Genomic DNA, 19,613 nt, shown 5'->3' with positions numbered 1-19,613 from the left:
AAATGGTTTGACAAAAACAGACTATCATTGAATCTCAGTAAAACTAAAATAATGCTATTTGGTAACAGTAAAAAAGAAAGTCAAACACAAATACAAATAGACGGAATAGAAATTGAAAGAGTAAATGAAACCAAATTTTTAAGTATAATGATTGATGATAAATTGAACTGGAAATCTCATGTAAAAAATATACAAGATAAAGTAGCAAGAAATACGTCAATAATGAATAAAGTCAAGTATGTTCTGGACCAAAAATCACTTCATATTCTCTACTGCTCACTAGTGTTACCATATCTGAGTTACTGTGCAGAAATATGGGGAAATAACTACAAAAGTACACTTCATTCACTAACTGTGTTACAAAAAAGATCAGTTAGAATAATACATAATGTTGGATATAGAGAACATACAAACCCTTTATTTATTGAATCAAAGATACTGAAATTCCACAACATAGTGGATTTGCAAACAGCTAAGATTATACCCAAAGCAAACTATAACCTGCTACCCAAGAATATACAACAATTCTTCTCAACAAAAGAAGAGAAATATAATCTTAGAGAAAAATGTAATCTAAAAAATTTGTATGCACGTACAACACTTAAGACCTTTAGTATATTAGTATGTGGAATTAAATTATGGAATGGATTAAGCAAAGCAATCAAACAATGTACTAATATGATCCACTTCAAGAAACTCTTCAAACTGGAAGTGTTTACAAAGTACAAAAAAGAACTATGATAAACATTCTTATTTTACTCACCCATTCATTCTCAAAATAATCTTACTTATCTCATCGTATGGAATAAAACTTACTTCACCAATTATTTATTTGCTTATTTATTTTTATCGTGATTACTTATTACTTATGGAGTATACATTGTGAATACATTGAGAACAGGAAGTGAACAAAAGTTTTAGCAACTGTTATGTAAAGAAAAAGGGGAGGATTAAATAAGCTCTGCTTCTTCCTACTCCTTTTCGAACATGTTGAAAAGAGAAACTGGAAATTGTGATGTATAATGTTGTATGCTTGCATGTTCGAAATAAACTCAAACTCAAACTGAAATCTTTTAATGCTAGACATGGCTACATGTAGCTTTGATTTGGTGGCATGGTTGAAAACTGTATCATGATATAAGTTTTTTTATATTGGTCGATAGCAATAATTATTGATATTTTTTATGTGTTATGAAAAATATGAACCAAAAGAAAAATATATTAAATGTTTAACTTTTTTTTTCAAATGTAGCCTTCTTCCTCTGACTTTAATCCCCTCGAAAATAAAGGCAGAAATAAACAACCCAGTAAATCACTCAATCAACGTAAACAAAATTTCTAAAATCACAATAAACACATAACATTAACCTTTTGGAATTGAAGTACAAAAATAAGGAATGTGTAAGAAATGCTTAGTAAAGTGTAACAAAATAGTGCAAAGTGTGAACATGTAAACATACAGAAACCTGAGAAGAACATTTTTTTCCAGGGTTACTACCAGGAAGTTACATGGTCTGTGTAACATTTAATTTGTGGTCTGTTATTCCTATCTAGTTATGGAAATGAATTTATGTGATGCATTAATTATTACTTAAATAGGTTGATTGGCAACACTAAATTGGTCCTAGTGTGTGAATGTGAGTGTGAATGTTGTCCGTCTATCTGTGTTGGCCCTGCGATGAGGTGGCGACTTGTCCAGGGTGTACCCCACCTTCCGCCCGATTGTAGCTGAGATAGGCGCCAGCGCCCCCCCGCCACCCCATAAGGGAATAAGCGGTAGAAAATGGATGGATGGATGTATTTATACATCCAGCACTTTAGTTCCTACCTTTTGTTTCTGTACATCCGAATACAGAATGGACAAGGCGTTGAAAAGAAAAGATGAGTGCCGCAACAGACTACGATCCGTTTGAAAATATCCAAAAAACTGCCAGACAAATTGTCTGTCTATCTGTGTTGGCCCTGCAATGAGGTGGCGACTTGTCCAGGGTGTACCCCGCCTTCCGCCCGATTGTAGCTGAGATAGGCGCCAGCGACCCCGAAAGGGAATAAGCGGTAGAAAATGTATGTATGTATGTATGTAAGCACATATTTTCTGTTTCTCTTCACCAACAGCAAGATAGCAAGATGAGACAAGAAAACTTGATAGTTGATACTGTTACGTGATTGGCTGTTAGGCGTGTACCTCCAATTGCTCACTGATGACTCCCTGTTTTGCTACGTTACTAAATCAAGAGTGCCTTTGTTCATGCAACCACCCATGCTACAGTCTTTCCGGTTTCTTCCAAACAAAAAAAAAAGATCCTATATTCAAGCCATGTGCAGTTCACACTTTCATTGTTTTTGTTTCTTATACATTTCCATGATCAGAAAAGAGCAGATGAAATAATAATATTATTATACTTATCCGTCCCTTTTTTTAAAAACAAATAATTTGGATCTTTATTTAGTTTTAGACCAGTGGTTCTTAACCTGGGTTCGATCGAACCCTAGGAGTTCGGTGAGTCGCCCTCAGGGGTTCGGCGAAGGTTGAAACACACCCGACTCATCGTGTAAATACAAACTTCTCCCTATCGGCATATTACGGATACGGCAACAGCTGGCTGATTTGCAGGTGTGTAATTTGTTGTGAGTTTCTGCACTGTGTTGGTTTTCTTGTTTGAACAAGGTGATGTTCATGGACGGTTCATTTTGTGCACCAGTAAAAAACAACATGGTAACACTTTAGTATGGGGAACATATTCACCATTAATCAGTTGCTTATTAACATGCAAATTTGTAACATATTGGCGCTTAGCTAGTCATTATTAAGGAATTATTGATGCCTTATTCGGCATGGCCTTATTATGACTCTAACCCTGACCCTAACCCTAACCAAATAACTCTAAGTTAAGTTTTTATTACTTAGAATATGTTCCCCTAGTGTCCAAATAACTCTGAATTAAGTCTGTGTTATTTAGAATATGTTCCCCATACTAAAGTGTTACCCATCAGGGGCCGCATGGAGGAAAATCTGAAGCACACGCGGGCCGAACTATTAAAATCATAGCATTAAAACTAAAAAAATTAACACAACTTCAGATTTTTTTCTTTGTCTTACTTTGGCCGAAAATAGAACTAACATTCTGAAAATATTACAATAAAGATATATAAAAAAAATACCATCTGCATCCATCCATCTTCCGCTTATCCGAAGTCGGGTCGCGGGGGCAACAGCCTAAGCAGGGAAACCCAGACTTCCCTCTCCTCAGCCACTTCGTCTAGCTCTTCCCGGGGGATCCCGAGGCGTTCCCAGGCCAGCTGGGAGACATAGTCTTCCCAACGTGTCCTGGGTCCTCCCCGTGGCCTCCTACCGGTTGGACGTGCCCTAAACACCTCCCTAGGGAGGCGTTCGGGTGGCATCCTGACCAGATGCCCAAACCACCTCATCTGGCTACTCTCGATGTGGAGGAGCAGCGGCTTTACATTGAGTTCCTCCCGGATGGCAGAGCTTCTCACCCTATCTCTAAGGGAGAGCCCCGCCACACGGCGGAGGAAACTCATTTCGGCCGTTTGTACCCGTGATCTTATCCTTTCGGTCAGAACCCAAATCTCGTGACCATAGGTGAGGATGGGAACGTAGATCGACCGGTAAATTGAGAGCTTTGCCTTCCGGCTCAGCTCCTTCTTCACCACAACGGATCGGTACAACGTCTGCATTACTGAAGATGCTGCACCGATCCGCCTGTCGATCTCACGATCCACTCTTCCCTCACTGGTGAACAAGACTCCTAGGTACTTCAACTCTTCCACTTGGGGCAGGGTCTCCTCCCCAACCCGGAGATGGTACTCCACCCTTTTCCGGGCGAGAACCTTGGACTCGCACTTGGAGGTGCTGATTCTCATTCCGGTCGCTTCACACTCTGCTGCGAACCGATCCAGTGAGAGCTGAAGATCCCGGTCAGATGAAGCCATCAGGACCACATCATCTGCAAAAAGCAGAGACCTAATCCTGCGGTCACCAAACCGGAACCCCTCAAAGCCTTGACTGCGCCTAGAAATTCTGTCCATAAAAGTTATGAACAGAATCGGTGACAAAGGACAGCCTTGGCGGAGTCCAACCCTCACTAGAAAAGTGTCCGACTTACTGCCGGCAATGCGGACCAAGCTCTGGCACTGATCGTACAGGGAGCGGACCGCCACAATAAGACAGTCCGATACCCCATACTTTCTGAGCACTCCCCACAGGACTTCCCGAGGGACACGGTCGAATGCCTTCTCCAAGTCCACAAAGACTGGTTGGGCAAACTCCCATGCACCCTCAAGAACCCTGCCGAGAGTATAGAACTGGTCCACAGTTCCACGACCAGGACGAAAACCACACTGTTCCTCCTGAATCCGAGGTTCGACTATCCGGCGTAGCCTCCTCTCCAGTACACCTGAATAAACCTTACCGGGAAGGCTGAGGAGTGTGATCCCCCTTCGGTCCCCCTTCTTAAAGAGAGGAACCAACACCCCGGTCTGCCAATCCAGAGGTACCTCCCCCGATGTCCACGCGATGCTGCAGAGTCTTGTCAACCAAGACAGCCCCACAGCATCCAGAGCCTTAAGGAACTCCGGGCGGACCTCATCCACCCCCGGGGCCTTGCCACCGAGGAGCTTTTTAACTACCTCAGCGACCTCAGCCCCAGAAATAGGAGAGTCCACCACAGATTCCCCAGGCACTGCTTCCTCATAGGAAGACGTCTTGGTGGGATTGAGGAGGTCTTCGAAGTATTCCTTCCACTTATCCACAACATCCGCAGTTGAGGTCTGCAGCACACCATCCGCACCATACATGGTGTTGATAGTGCACTGCTTCCCCTTCCTGAGGCGGCGGACGGTGGTCCAGAATCGCTTCGAAGCCGTCCGGAAGTTGTTTTCCATGGCTTCCCCGAACTCCTTCCATGTCCGAGTTTTTGCCTCTGCGACCGCTGAAGCTGCACACCGCTTGGCCTGTCGGTACCTGTCCACTGCCTCCGGAGTCCTATGAGCCAAAAGGACCCGATAGGACTCCTTCTTCAGCTTGACGGCATCCCTCACCGCTGGTGTCCACCAAGGGATTTTAGGATTGCCGCCCCGACATGCACCAACTACCTTGCGTCCACAGCTCCGATCAGCCCCATCGACAATAGAGGTGCGGAACATGATCCACTCAGACTCAATGTCCAGCACCTCCCTCGTGACATGTTCAAAGTTTTTCCGGAGGTGGGAATTGAAACTTTCTTTGACAGGAGACTCTGCCAGACGTTCCCAGCAGACCCTCACAATGGTTTGGGCCTCCCAGGTCTGTCCGGCATCCTCCCCCACCATCGCAGCCAACTCACCACCAGGTGGTGATCGGTAGAAAGCTCCGCCCCTCTCTTCACCAGAGTGTCCAAAACATAAGGCCGCAAATCCGATGACACAACTACAAAGTTGATCATGGAACTGCGGCCTAGGGTGTCCTGGTGCCAAGTGCACATATGGACACCCTTATGTTTGAACATGGTGTTTGTTATGGACAAACTGTGATGAGCACAAAAGTCCAATAACAAAACACCACTCGGGTTCAGATCCGGGTGGCCATTCTTCCCAATCACGCCTCTCTAGGTTTCACTGTCGTTGCCAACATGAGCGTTGAAGTCTCCCAGTAGGACAAGGGAATCACCCGGGGGAGCACTTTCCCAAAAAGGGTGGGTACTCTGAACTGCTGTTTGGTGCGTAAGCACAAACAACAGTCAGGACCCGTCCCCCCACCCGAAGGCGGAGGGAGGCTACCCTTTCGTCCACCGGGTTAAACTCCAACGTGCAGGCTTTGAGCCGGGGGTCAACAAGAATTGCCACCCCAACCCGTCGCCTCTCACTGCCGGCAACGCCAGAGTGGAAGAGGGTCCAGTCCCTCTCGAGAGAAGTGGTTCCAGAGCCCTTGCTGTGCGTCGAAGTGAGTCTGACTATATCCAGCCAGAACTTCTCGACTTCGCGCACTAGCTCAGGCTCTTTCCCCCCCAGTGAGGTGACGTTCCACGTCCCAAGAGCTAGCTTCTGTAGCCGAGGATCGGACCGCCAAGTGCCCTGCCTTCGGCTGCCGCCCAGCTCACAATGCACCCGACCTCTATGGCCCCTGCTATGGGTGGTGAGCCCATTGGAGGGGTGACCCACGTTGCCTCTCCGGGCTGTGCCCGGCCGGGCCCCATGGGATAAGGCCCGGCCATCAGCCGCTCGCCATCGTGCTCCACTTCCGGGCCTGGCTCCAGAGGGGGGCCCCGGTGACCCGCGTCCGGGCGAGGGAAATCTGGCTCCATGCTTTTTCTTCTTCATAAAGGTCTTCGAGCTGCTCTTTGTCTGATCCCTCACCTAGACCCTGTTTGCCTTGGGAGACCCTACCAGGCGGCATGAAAGCCCCCGGACAACATAGCTCCTAGGATCATTGGGACACGCAAACTCCTCTACCACGATAAGGCGGCAGCTCAGAGAGGAGTAAAGTGTTACCAAAAACCTTTAACTTTGTCTTGAATGTGGAAAAAAAACACATTTTATTTTTCACTAAAGAAGGGTTCGGTGAATGCGCGTATGAAACTGGTGGGGTTTGGTACCTCCAACAAGGTTAAAAACCATTGCTTTAGACTTTACACTGTTACCTCCACCAACACCTGAACTCCAACATACTTTTTAATTTTTGTTTAAGCATTTTCACAATGACACGTCCAATCACAAGCAATTTGATATAATTCCAGTTGTCTGTTTTTGTAAATCTTATTGAATTTAAAAATATTCTTGCAACTTTTTAAGTCTTTCTTTAGAGAATTCCATGCTTTCACACCAACAACAGACAAGCACCTTTGTTTCAAATTTGTTTGCACTCTTGGATGTTTAAGGTCATACGGCCATCTGTGATTCTCCTCTTAAGACGTGAACGCAAATAACTTTTGTGAGACCTTCGGAAGAATTTTATTTCTAGCTTTGACCATCACTAATAGAGTATGCAATTCTACAATGTCTTTTAGTTTTAATAAGCCTGCCCTAATGAAGAGTGGGTTTTTCTGGTCTCTATATTCCACTTTAAAAAATAATACAAATTGCTGTTCTCTGTAAAAGAAATAAAGGCATTATGTTGCTGTGATATGTATTTCCCCATATTTCTGCACAATAATTGAAATAATGTAGAATAATTGAGCAAAATAACATTTTCATTGTGTTATACGGGAAACTGTATTTAACCTTGTTCAAAATAAATAAGCTTTTAGATACTTTATATTTCACATGCAATATATGAGCTTTCCATGTAAACTTTTCATCTAGGTTCTTTTTAAACCCAATTTTTAAATATTGATTACATGTCTATCGCGATATATATTGAAATTGTTGTATCGGCCCAGTCCCATGTACTGCTGTTATCGGGAAAAAAACACTCTTTTATATTCACCGGATGTGTGGTCTAAAAAAGCAATCAATTGCCAGTGCCTCTCGGTTACGCTGTGTCACAAAACAGCAGCCATAATAGCTGTTGTAGTAGGCAACCACCTGGTACAGTTTGTTTTATTCCACAAAGTGGCAATAACGTGTGGTCAGCATCCAGCAGCTTTATCTACCTCTGACTGTGCTTTAAAATGTTACTCAGCTGTTGGTGTAAAAGTAATGGCGTACTGTTGTTTACAATAAACTTCGGTAAAACGGAATCCATCCTATTTGGGTCTCAAATCAACCTTAAGAAAGTCAGTGACTTCACTATAAAAGTGGGTGACATTGTTATCACCAGGAAAGATGAGGTCACCTACCTAGGTTCCATTCCAGAGGCTAATCTTTCTTGTGATAAAATGGCAACCAAGGTAATGAAAAAGGTCAACCAACGAACAAGATTTCTCTACAGAATCTCCTCTCTGGTCAACAAAAGCACCATGAAGATTCTAGCGGGAACTCTCATTCAACCCTTTTTCGATTACGCATGTACCTCCTGGTACCCCAGTGCCCCCAAAGCCCTCAAATCTAGACTCCAAACATCCCAGAACAAACTAGTCCGGTTATTTCTAGACCTCCACCCCAGATCACACCTCAATCCTACCCACTTCTCCAAAGTGCGGCTGGTTCAGGGTGGGGGACAGAGTTAAACAACTTGCACTGAGCCTAGTCTATAAAATCCGCTACACCTCCCTGATACCCAAGTACATGTAAAACTACTTCCAGAACGTAAATGACCACCATAACCACAACACCAGGGGGAGCTCCACAAATCATGTTAAACCCAGATTCCGCTCTAACAAAGGTCTTAACTCATTCTACTTATATGCCACATCAATGTGGAATGCACTTCCAACAGGTGTAAAAGTAAGTGCATCTCTATCCTCCTTCAAAACCGCACTAAAAGAACACCCCCAGGCAACTACAACCCTAGACTAACATCCTCCCTCCACCACATCCCACCTCCCCGGATTGTAATAATCAAATGTATATACTTGTTATGCTTTCTGAACTCACTCTTTTCACTGCTCGCTGTACATATCTTACCAAATCAAACCTACACTGTTTCAATGTCGATTTCTCTGATAATGCAATTGTTGATCGAATTGCTGATATCAACAAAACCTAGCTCCCCGGCCCCAACCCCCTCCACATCCCACCACCCGGATTGTAAATAATTTAAATAATTCAATGTACAAACCCCGTTTCCATGAGTTGGGAAATTGTGTGAGATGTAACTATAAACAGAATACAATGATTTGCATATCCTTTTCAACCCATATTCAATTGAATGCACTACAAAGACAAGATATTTGATGTTCAAACTCATAAACTTTTATTTTTTTTGCAAATAATAATTAACTTAGAATTTTATGGCTGCAACACGTGCCAAAGTAGTTGGGAAAGGGCATGTTCACCACTGTGTTACATCACATTGTCTTTTAACAACACTCAATAAACGTTTGGGAACTGAGGAAATTAATTTTTGAAGCTTTGAAAGTGGAATTCTTTCCCATTCTTGTTTTATGTAGGGCTTCAGTCGTTCAACAGTTCGAGGTCTCCGCTGTCGTATTTTACGCTTTATAATGCGCCACACATTTTCAATGGGAAACATGTCTGGACTGCAGGCGGGCCAGGAAAGTACCCGCACTCTTTTACTACAAAGCCACACTGTTGTAACACATGGCTTGGCATTGTTTTGCTGAAATAAGCAGGGGCCTCCATGATAAAGTTGCTTGGATGACAGCATATGTTGCTCCAAAACCTGTATGGACCAATCAGCATTAATGGTGCCTTCACAGATTTGTAAGTTACCCATGCCTTGGACTCTAATACACCCACATACGATCACAGATGCCGGCTTTTGAACTTTGCGCCTATAACAATCCGAATGGTTATTTTCCTCTTTGTACCGGAGGACACCACGTCCACAGTTTCCAAATATAATTTGAAATGTGGTCTCGTCAGACCACAGAACACCTTTCCACTTTGCATCAGTCCATCTTAGATGAGCTCGGGCTCAGCAAACAAATAGTTTCCTCAGTTCCCAAACGTTTGTTGAGTGTTTCTAAAAGAAAATGTGATGTAACACAGTGGTGAACATGTCCTTTCCCAACTACTTTGGCACGTGTTTCAGCCATGAAATTCAAAGTTAATTATTATTTGCAAAAAAAAATAAAGTTTATGAGTTTGAACATCGAATATCTTGTCGTTGTAGTGCATTCATTTTATTATGGGTTGAAAATGATGTGCAAATCATTGTATTCCGTTTATATTTACATCTAACACAATTTCCCAACTCATATGGAAACGGGGTTTGTATGAAGTGTTCCTGAGCTCATGTGGTGATATCCTTGACACACTGATGTCGGTTTTTGGTGCAGTACCGCCTGAGGGATCAAAGGTCCGTAATATCATCGCTTACGTGCAGTGATTTCTCCAGATTCTCTGAACCTTTTAATGATTTTACGGACCGTAGATGGTAAAATCCCTAAATTCCTTGCGATAGCTCGTTGAGAAATGTTGTTCTAAAACTGTTCGACAATTTGCTTACAAATTGGTGACCCTCGCCCCATCCTTGTTTGTGAATTACTTAGAATTTCATGAAAGCTGCTTTTATACCCAATCATGGCACCCACCTGTTCCCAATTAGCCTGCACACCTGTGTGATGTACCAAATAAGTGTTTGATGAGCATTCCTCAACTTTACAACAGTATTTATTACCACTTTTCCCAAGTTATTTGTCACGTGTTGCTGGCATCAAATTCTAAAGTAATTGATTATTTGCGCAAAAAAAAAATGTTAATCAGTTTTAACTTCAAATATGTTGTCTTTGTAGCATATTCAATTGAATATGGGTTGAAAATGATTTGCAAATCATTGTATTCCGTTTATATTTACATCCAACACAATTTCCCAACTCGTATGGAAACAGGGTTTGTACATACTCTGATGATTAACTTGTGTGATGACTGTATTATGCTGATAGTATATATTTGTACCAAGATTTGATTAACGTGGACCCCGACTTAAACAAGTTGAAAAACTTATTCGGATGTTACCATTGTCAATTGTACAAAGTTTGTACTGAACTGTGCAATCCACTAATAAAAGTCTCAATCAATCGATGATTTTAATCATGATGGACTTACCGCTATTACAACATTTGTTGTTACGTGTAATGTGATTAAGTTTTCCTTTCCATTTTGTCATGCACTCTAAATTATTATTCATGTTAAAAAAATGTGTTTCAATTCATAGAAGTATCCCAAATAGGTAAATATACTCCCTGGCTATAATATGAGCTTTATTTATCAATATCTTTTATTGTAACACATTGAATGTGTTTTTTAACACCACAGGGCTTTTATCCCGTTTGGGTCGTAGTGGAGAGAAGCCGTACGCGCCACTGAATCTCTTAGCAGACTTTGCGGGCGGCGGGCTCACCTGTGCCCTTGGTATCGTCCTGGCGCTGCTGGAGCGGACAAAGTCGGGGAAAGGACAGATCATTGACGCTAGCATGGTCAGTAAGCATGCTGTGGTGTGTCACAGTTTTGTATTCCACTCACAAATCAGTATACTCGAGTACATGCTTGCTATTTCTTCAATGTAACCCAAAGCATTGAAGTGGGAGTAGTCACTGGTGTAAAATAATAAACCTGGGTGGCGGGAAGAAAATTTGATGTGCACTTTGAGTTACAGCAGCCCTCTTGCATTAATGTATTGCATTATATACGTTTCTTATTTCCTTAAATGGAATTGAAAAAAAATCTGTGATGCATAAACATGATCTATCTCATTGCCATGCCCATATAGGAATAGTGCAGCTTTTCTGAAGACATTTCCAAACCGGCAGTATGCTGACTGAAAACGCTTTATCTTGCCTGGTAGCAGTTAGCCACTTCAAATCTACAGTTTTTTTTGACTACAATTGAAATACAATTCAATTATCTTCACATACCATTTATTTTCCCTGAAGTTAATATTCTGATTCTCATGTGAAACTAAGGACTGTTTACAACGTTTATATTTTTAGTGTTGTCAAATGGTATTTTTATCATCAGGTTAATCCCAATTTTGAATTATGATTAATCATCAAGTTGTTACTAGTTTGCATAATTAAAATAAAAAAATATTTTGGACACAAATGCAATTTTACTGTCAGAATGTTAGACAGGGACATATTTTATGTTTTAATTGTATGCACGTCATTTATTTGCTCAAAACTTGGTAACGCTTTTGTCTAAAGTCCCATTGGGGTTTATTTTAAAGTGAAATTTTTTCGCAAGCACAGCTGTCTGAGACTACTATCTAATTTTAGCTCTGACTGATGCATTGAGCTGGTCACTGACTGTATAACAACCGGCGGCACTTTTCAGGTAGCAATCAGCGGTTAAGGTCAAGTAGCATGCTGGGTCAAAATAAATTGCGTGATAAATCTGTGTATATACATGATTTATGTGATCATTTTTGGTGATTAATCACATGAGTTAACACATTATTTTTGAAAGCCCTAATATTTTTATACCAAATGCGACAAATTTATATTAGCTTTTTCCAACCCCAAACATATAATTGAAAACGTTTGTGTTGAACCAGGGGTCGGGAACCTTTTTGGCCTAGAGAACCATGAAAACCAAATATTTAAAAATTGATTTCTGTGAGAGCCATATAATATTTTTTTTTAACACTGAATACAACTAAATTCGTGCATTTTTAAGTAGGACCAACATTTTTAGAGTATAATAAGTTTCTTGTTCTTTTCAATAACATTGTTATTCCGAAGCAAACCAATATTAAATAAAATACTTCTTACCATTAATACGACTTCTTCAACAGGTGCGGTAGAAAACGGATAGATGGATTGAAATGCATGAGAATGTTTTATATTGTGGACGTTATTTTTAACATCTTCAATACCAATTTCAACTAAGATTTATCTGAGAGCCAGATGCAATCATCAAAAGAGCCACAGGTTCCCTACCCCTGTGTTGAACCATTGTGATGTCATGTGATCGAAACACTGTATTGGGGATGTAACAATATGAACATTTAATATCACGGTTGCCGTGACCGCGGTATTGTTGAATGCACTTATACACACACACTAAACTCTTTTGACCAAGTAATTAAAAAAAATACTAAAAAATAGACACACTGTAAGAAAATCCACTATATTGCAGGTTTTGTGTTTATTATGATTCATTGAACGCACCGTGGGGAGCACAGTGGAATAAGGGTGAGTGCATGTTTCTCACAATACGAAGGTCCTGGTCTTTCTGTGTGGAGTTTGCATGTTCTCCCCGTGACTGCATGGGTTCCCCCGGGTACTCCGGTTTCCTCCCACCTCCAAAAACATGCACCTGAGAATAGGTTGATTGGCAACACTGAATTGGCCCTAGTGTGTGAATGTTGTGTGTCTATCTGTGACATACTTGCCAACCTTGAGACCTCCGATTTCTGGAGGTGGGGGGTGGGGTCGTGGTTGGGGGCGGGGTCAAGAGGGGAGGAGTATATTTACCGCTAGATTCACCAAGTCAAGTATTTCAAATGTGTGTGTATATATATATATATATATATATATATATATTAGAGATGCACAGATAAGCAATTATATCATCCGCATCACCAAAGTCGTCATCCACCCGTCGTTCACCCGAACCAACATTTTATCAGGACCGTACCTGCCCGCTGAAATACATCAGAGGTCGGCCGCCTTTACAACTCACAGAGCTATTTAAACCTGTTTCACAGAATAATGATGACAATTGGAGGCGTTAACGTTCTCGCGACTATCCAGTAGCGTTCATCCTGATGACAAGATTATGGGCGTGCTGTGAAGCCATTACCTTAGACACCTTCAACAACATGTACGAACCGATTGTTGGTCCGGCAACATGTTGTGTGCAGCTTCCGCAATTACACGTACAAGATTGAAAGGCATACTGGGTGATACAGAGTACATTGATGGTTGTGATATAAACAACTTTAACACTTACTAATATGCGCCACGCTGTGAAGCCACACGATACAAGATTGACAAACACATTTCGGGAGAACATCCTCACAGTAACACAACACAACAAATACCCAGAATCCTTTGTATCCGTGAAAAATCCTGAATATATGTTACACCCCCGCGCCCCTTACACCCCGCCCACCTTACCGACGCACGGGGGGGGTTGCTGCTAGCAGGGTGTATAAAATAGTCAGGGGTGTCATGAATACAAAGGATTCTGGGTATTTGTTGTGTTGCGTTTATGTTGTGTTACTGTGAGGATGTTCTCCCGAAATGTGTTTGTCGTTCTTAATTGGTGTGGCTTCACAGCGTGGCGCATATTACTAAGAGTGTTAAAATTGTTTATATCACAGCCATTAGTGTACTCTGTGTCACCCAGTATGCCCTGCAGTCCTGTGCGTGTTGCCGCGGAAGCCACACACAATGTGATGCTGGACTGACAAGCAGATAGTACATGTTGTAGTAGGCGACAAAGCCAATGGCTTCATAGCACGCCCTAATACTTATTATCTGGGTGACTGCCGTCAGTCATTTGAGAGAATAATAGTGTCTCCTATTGTCTTCTTCGCTTTATGACAAGGGTCTTAAATGGCTCTTTGAATGGCATAGGATACCGATACCAGAACCATGTATATCAAATAATTCCGGATGGTTCAACCGCCACCCGCCTGAATCTAATTTAAATCAATTTTTTCGTGATGTCAACCGCCCGACCCGCGGTTTATCCGCGGACTCCGCGGATGAGACCGCAAACCGCGCATCTCATATGTATATATATATATATGAAATACTTGACTTTCAGTGAATTATATATATACTGCTTTACGGTAGACAAAAACGGACTGCTGTTGTTGTGTGTTGTTTTACCGCGCTGGGAGGACGTTAATGAAACTGCCTCACAATAAACCCACATAAAAAACCAAGAACTCTCCCTCGATCATTCTACGGTTATAACACCATTGGGCAGACACGCTCTTTATACACGTCACTCAGGTCCGCATGGAGCTGGAGGGGGCGTGGCCTCCAGCTCCGCCTGAATTTCGGGAGATTTTCGGGAGAACATTTTGTCCCGGGAGGTTTTCGGGAGAGGTGCTGAATTTCGGGAGTCTCCCGGAAAATCCGGGAGGGTTGGCAAGTATGATCTGTGATGAGGTGGCGACTTGTCCAGGGTGTACCCCGCCTTCTGCCCGATTGCAGCTGAGATGGGCTACAGCACCCCCCGCGACCTCAAAAGGGACAAGCGGTAGTGCAGAAGAGGTAATCCAGTAATGGATGATTGTGGAAGGTGGACGAGCATCCCTAAAAAAGATTAGCATTATATGTTACATTGACACATGGATATACAATACAGTCAAATATGAATTGAACAAAATCAATTAGAGACAACTCCTTTAGTTTCAGTTGCCAGTCAACAAAGTCGTGACTTGCCTTCGTCAATTTTTGCGACCTATATTCTGCGCGACTCTGGCACCGTGTAATTGTTGCACTTTTCGCCACTGACAGGTCGTGCTTCTGGCCATCAGTTTTGATAAGCGCCAAGATGGAAGTTTCATAAATGTCATTTTATTTTTTCCAGAAAAGCTTTTAAAGCATCAGCTTGTTTCACCCCCACTCGTCTTTTTTTTTAACCTTATTCTTATTTTACCCAATCGGCATGTTTTTTTTGCCAATCGTTTACAATCCTTATGAGAAACAAGAAAACAAAATTATTTTTTTTTGCGCATTCTAACATAAAAATATGCTCAATCTTGGTGGCTAGCAATGCAGCTAATAGAAGCAATCAATTCTACTGCTAAATACCTTTTTGAAAAGACATTCAAAAACATCAACAATACTTAATTTACGTTCCGTAACCTGTATAATAATAATGCTCTAGCGACATTGTTATTGAGCGAACACTGAAGAACTATTTTACTAGCGTATTAAGATACGGCATGTTTTGGTATTAGCTGTAAAAGCTAGCTACAGAAAGAGACAAGCTAGCTTCTACGTCAACATAAAACTCGCTTGAGTTTGTAATGCACAACACAATGCGATAAGACACCAATCTGTACTGACTGAAAAACATGAACAATCATATTACAGTATGTTTAACGTTGTATCCCACATTTCATGTTTTGTTATTACAAAGCTAGTCAGACAGTATATGCACTGCAGTTGTATGGTGATGTGCTGCATGTCCCACGATCAATATTAAAGTGTGACTCACAGTTGTGCTTTTGGTCCAGATGGCCGAGGACTTTTTTCAAGGTTTATTTGGGTAGTACTCCATTTTTTTATGTCGAAATATCTTGGCTTCAATTTCCGCATTTTGTAGCTTTCACTCTTCTTTTGTGCTCTCTTCTATAAGCAATAGTTCATCCTCAGTATATTCAGCCTCAAAAAGATAAGGTTGTGAATCCTCATTTGTCCAAAAATAGTTGTCATTGTTGTTTGTTACCGATTCTGCCTTGATTATAACACACACAAAAAGTGCGCTGCTATGGAAACGAAAACTAATGCACCGAAGAAATAAATCTCGGAAATGATTAAAATGATAAAAATACGGTAAATATTGAGTATGTTACCTATTGTTATAAATATGTCTGTTACTACATTACATATATAATAGCAATGTGTATATAAAACGTTGATGAAGGGTTTTGAAGTTCTTTTAAAAGTCTCTGGACTGTGACTCGTATTAGCCGCATCTACGAAGCGGCTTTTTTAATATTTAATATCCTAAAAAGAAGAAAAAAATACAAATGTGTTCCGGTATCTTCATGATTGTGAACAATAGGCAAAATTCCCACCAAAATTAAAATGTTTAATTTTTGCAAACATTTAACAAATTATCAAAACCAGTGGCGGGCCGTGTGTTTCCCACCCAGGCCTTCAGTGATATCCTGTGTCCAATGATTATCCCTCAAAATACCATCATTGATGTCACCACAGGACCATTGCTGGAGAAATACTATACACAAACACATGTACGCACTACTGGGCATTGAATCACTATCAACAGTTTACAAAATCGGTTATTTTCTGGCGCATTTAAAGATCAATAAAGCCGCGTTAGCAATTAAAGCATATCTTTTGTGGTACTGTCAGAATTAAAATTGCAAAAAACAATACATGTGAAAAAAAAAGAAATAAAATATTTGAACACGATTTGTTGCACCCATTCGAGCTTCCGGGGTTGGCTGACATCGTCTCACAAGATGTAGTTTCTCTTTAAATATCCTTCTTGAAAATGGATATTTATGGATATACTCCTTGCAAATATATATGTTGTCTTGTCTAATCATAAAAGATGCAGACGAGGCGTGTTGGCTGAGTTCTTAAATTTTACTCCACAGTGTGCTCATCAAAAACGTGGCAACTTTCAACGTAAACGGGGCTACTGCGCATGCTCTTCACTACTGTGGCATGCTGGGTAATGGAGTTCTTATGTTACCTTATGTCAGAATATATACTTGCCTTGGGCCAGCTAGAAGGCCTTACTGACAACAACTCGCGATCTGACTGGCTATCACAACTGTCTGTAAAATGTTTGTGTCTGTTCACTTACAGTGCACGGACGCCCGCATTGTTGATTCTGAAGGCCTCGGGCAGATTTCGGACAGCATGGCAACATAAGCTAGCTGGATAAAAAAACTCTATAAACTAAAAACAACAGTGTCTAAGGAGCATAATAAGACGTGAAGAGATTATGACTACTTTTAGATATTTAGGGAAAGTAAATTAAAAATTACTTCTATCTTTAATTATAATCATGATTTCTTGCTGGCCCTGACGGCACACCACTGAACAAAACTAATCTAAAACAGAAAATGCACTTCTACATACAGGCACATACTCGCCAAATTCTTTTGCAACGAGTATTGACCGCTAACTTTGTACTACCAGGTAGGCGTGTAACGGTACGTGTATTTGTATCGAACCGTTTCGGTACGGGGGTTTCGGTTCGGCACGTGGGTGTACCGAACAAGTTCGGAAGCAGAAGTCTTCACAAGCTGCTCTGCTTTCTGCCTCTGTCTCTGCCTCATTGTCCTGCCCACACAACCATCTGATTGGTTACATACAAAGCCAATCAGCAGTGCGTATTCAGAGCGATGTAACAGCCAATCAGCAGTGCGTATTCAGACTTCAGAGCGATGTTGTCAATGCTTTAGCGTCGAGCAGATATTCGTTTAGCAGGGGAGGAGCGGACTCTACCCAAATTATACTAAACACTTACCAGTCACAACTATTACTAACATCACTATGAGCCCGTTGACCTTCTAGAAACTTAAACTGCAGCTTAGTTCGCTCACAGTATAGGCTTGAGATGAAGGCTAATTAGCTTTTAGCGTAACGTTAGCTCATTTTTCTGTGTGTGCGTGTTAGCGTGTGCGTGTGTGCGTGTGTGTGTGTGTGTGCGTGCGTATTTTAGGGGCAGCAAAGCCCTGTCTGTCTGTTATTTCATTGAACTCCATTGTGTTTAGGGATGAATAGTCTCTCCTATTGCAATTGTACTATTTTTCAGCTATAGTTTCATGAATCATTAGTAATGTAGCAGCCTAGTTTTGAATAGCAGGGTCCCTGCTATCACATGTTGATAAAAATACAACATTTACATAATAAAAGTCAACTACAGGCTTCCCAAATGCTGTAATAAATTAAGCATGATGAGTTGACAAACAGTTTCAATGGAAACTGTTTAATGTTAAACTTTTTATATGTAGAAGAAAGGTTTTTTCATTTTATTTAATCAAAGCAACAACTTGAGGCAGTTTAATGTGGATTAACGTGGGCAGAATTATTATAGTGTACCCAATGTTAAAAGGATAAAGCCATTGTTTACACATTTGGTAAATAAATAACCAAAAAATTTATATTTTGTTGATTTCTTACTGTACCGAAAATGAACCGAACCGTGACCTCTAAACCGAGGTATGTACCGAACCGAAATGTTTGTGTACCGTTACACCCCTACTACCAGGCCAGCCTGCTGTTCTCTGCACTGTGTGTGTGTCTGCCTGTGCTGTTTAGCTTCACAAGCCTGTTGCTTAAATGGCAGACTCTAATTTTAAAACACATACCATAGTCAGTGTTTTGTGTAACATGATTTGCATATAGTACATCACCTGGGGGTTGAAGTTTTACCTGTATCACACAAAAAAATCCAATACGTGGCCTGCCGCAAGTCTACAGTCGTGGTCAAAAGTTTACATACACTTGTAAAGAACATAATGTCATGGCTGTCTTGAGTTTCCAATAATTTCTACAACTCTTATTTGTTTGTGATATAGTGATTGTAGCACATACCAAACATATCGCTGGGTATCGTGGCCAAACAGCTCAATTTTTGTTTCATTTGACATCACATGGACAAAGATAAGACCTTCTGGAGGAACGTTCTGTGGTCAGATGAAACAAAAATTGAGCAGTTTGGCCACAATACCCAGCAATATGTTTGGAGTAGAAAAGGTGAGAACTTTAATCCCAGGAACACCATCCTACCGTCAAGCATGGTGGTGGTAGTATTATGCTCTGGGCCTGTTTTGCTGCCAATGGAACTGGTGCTTTACAGAGAGTAAATGGGACAATGAAAAAGGAGGATTACCTCCAAATTATTCAGGACAACCTAAAATCATCAGCCCGGAGGTTGGGTCTTGGGCGCAGTTGGGTGTTCCTACAGGACAATGACCCCAAGCACATGTCAAAAGTGGTAAAGGAATGGCTAAATCAGGCTAGAACTAAGGTTTTGGAATGGTTTCCCCAAAGTCTTGAGTTAAACGTGTGGACTGCTGAAGAAAAAAGTCCATGTCAGAAAACCAACAAATTTAGCTGAACTGTACCAAATTTGTCAAGAGGAGTGGTCAAAAATTAAACCCGAAGCTTGCCAGAAGCTTGTGGATGGCTACCAAAAGTGCCTTATTGCAGTGAAACTTGCCAAGGAACATGTAACAACAATGCTGTATGTATACTTTTGACCCAGCAGATTTGCTCACATTTTTAGTAGACTCATAATAAATTCAGAAAAGAAGCAAATTTCATGAATGTTTTTGTGACCAACAAGTCTCCCGTCCATATCGTGTATGCGATATTGTAATTTGATCCGTAAGTAAGCTGTTACGCGCATGGCAGGACCTAGCAACTACCACATAACCGCGT

The 19,613-nt window shown here is 41.4% G+C and overlaps 1 protein-coding gene across 5 annotated transcripts in view; it reads left to right on the top strand.

Annotated features, from left to right (window-relative positions):
- The window catches only part of amacr (alpha-methylacyl-CoA racemase), a 77,859-nt gene that overhangs the window by 40,521 nt on the left and 17,725 nt on the right, over window positions 1–19,613 (top strand). For all 5 annotated transcript variants that reach the window (XM_061876591.1, XM_061876590.1, XM_061876587.1 and 2 more), the window contains exon 4: window positions 10,819–10,979. In XM_061876591.1, the coding sequence (XP_061732575.1) occupies window positions 10,819–10,979 (161 nt within the window). The remainder of the gene's footprint in view (window positions 1–10,818; window positions 10,980–19,613) is intronic.

This window comes from Nerophis ophidion, linkage group LG17, assembly GCF_033978795.1.
Source record: "Nerophis ophidion isolate RoL-2023_Sa linkage group LG17, RoL_Noph_v1.0, whole genome shotgun sequence".
Classification (NCBI taxonomy): Eukaryota; Metazoa; Chordata; class Actinopteri; order Syngnathiformes; family Syngnathidae; genus Nerophis; species Nerophis ophidion.
This window is presented reverse-complemented; position numbering and strand designations above follow the sequence as displayed.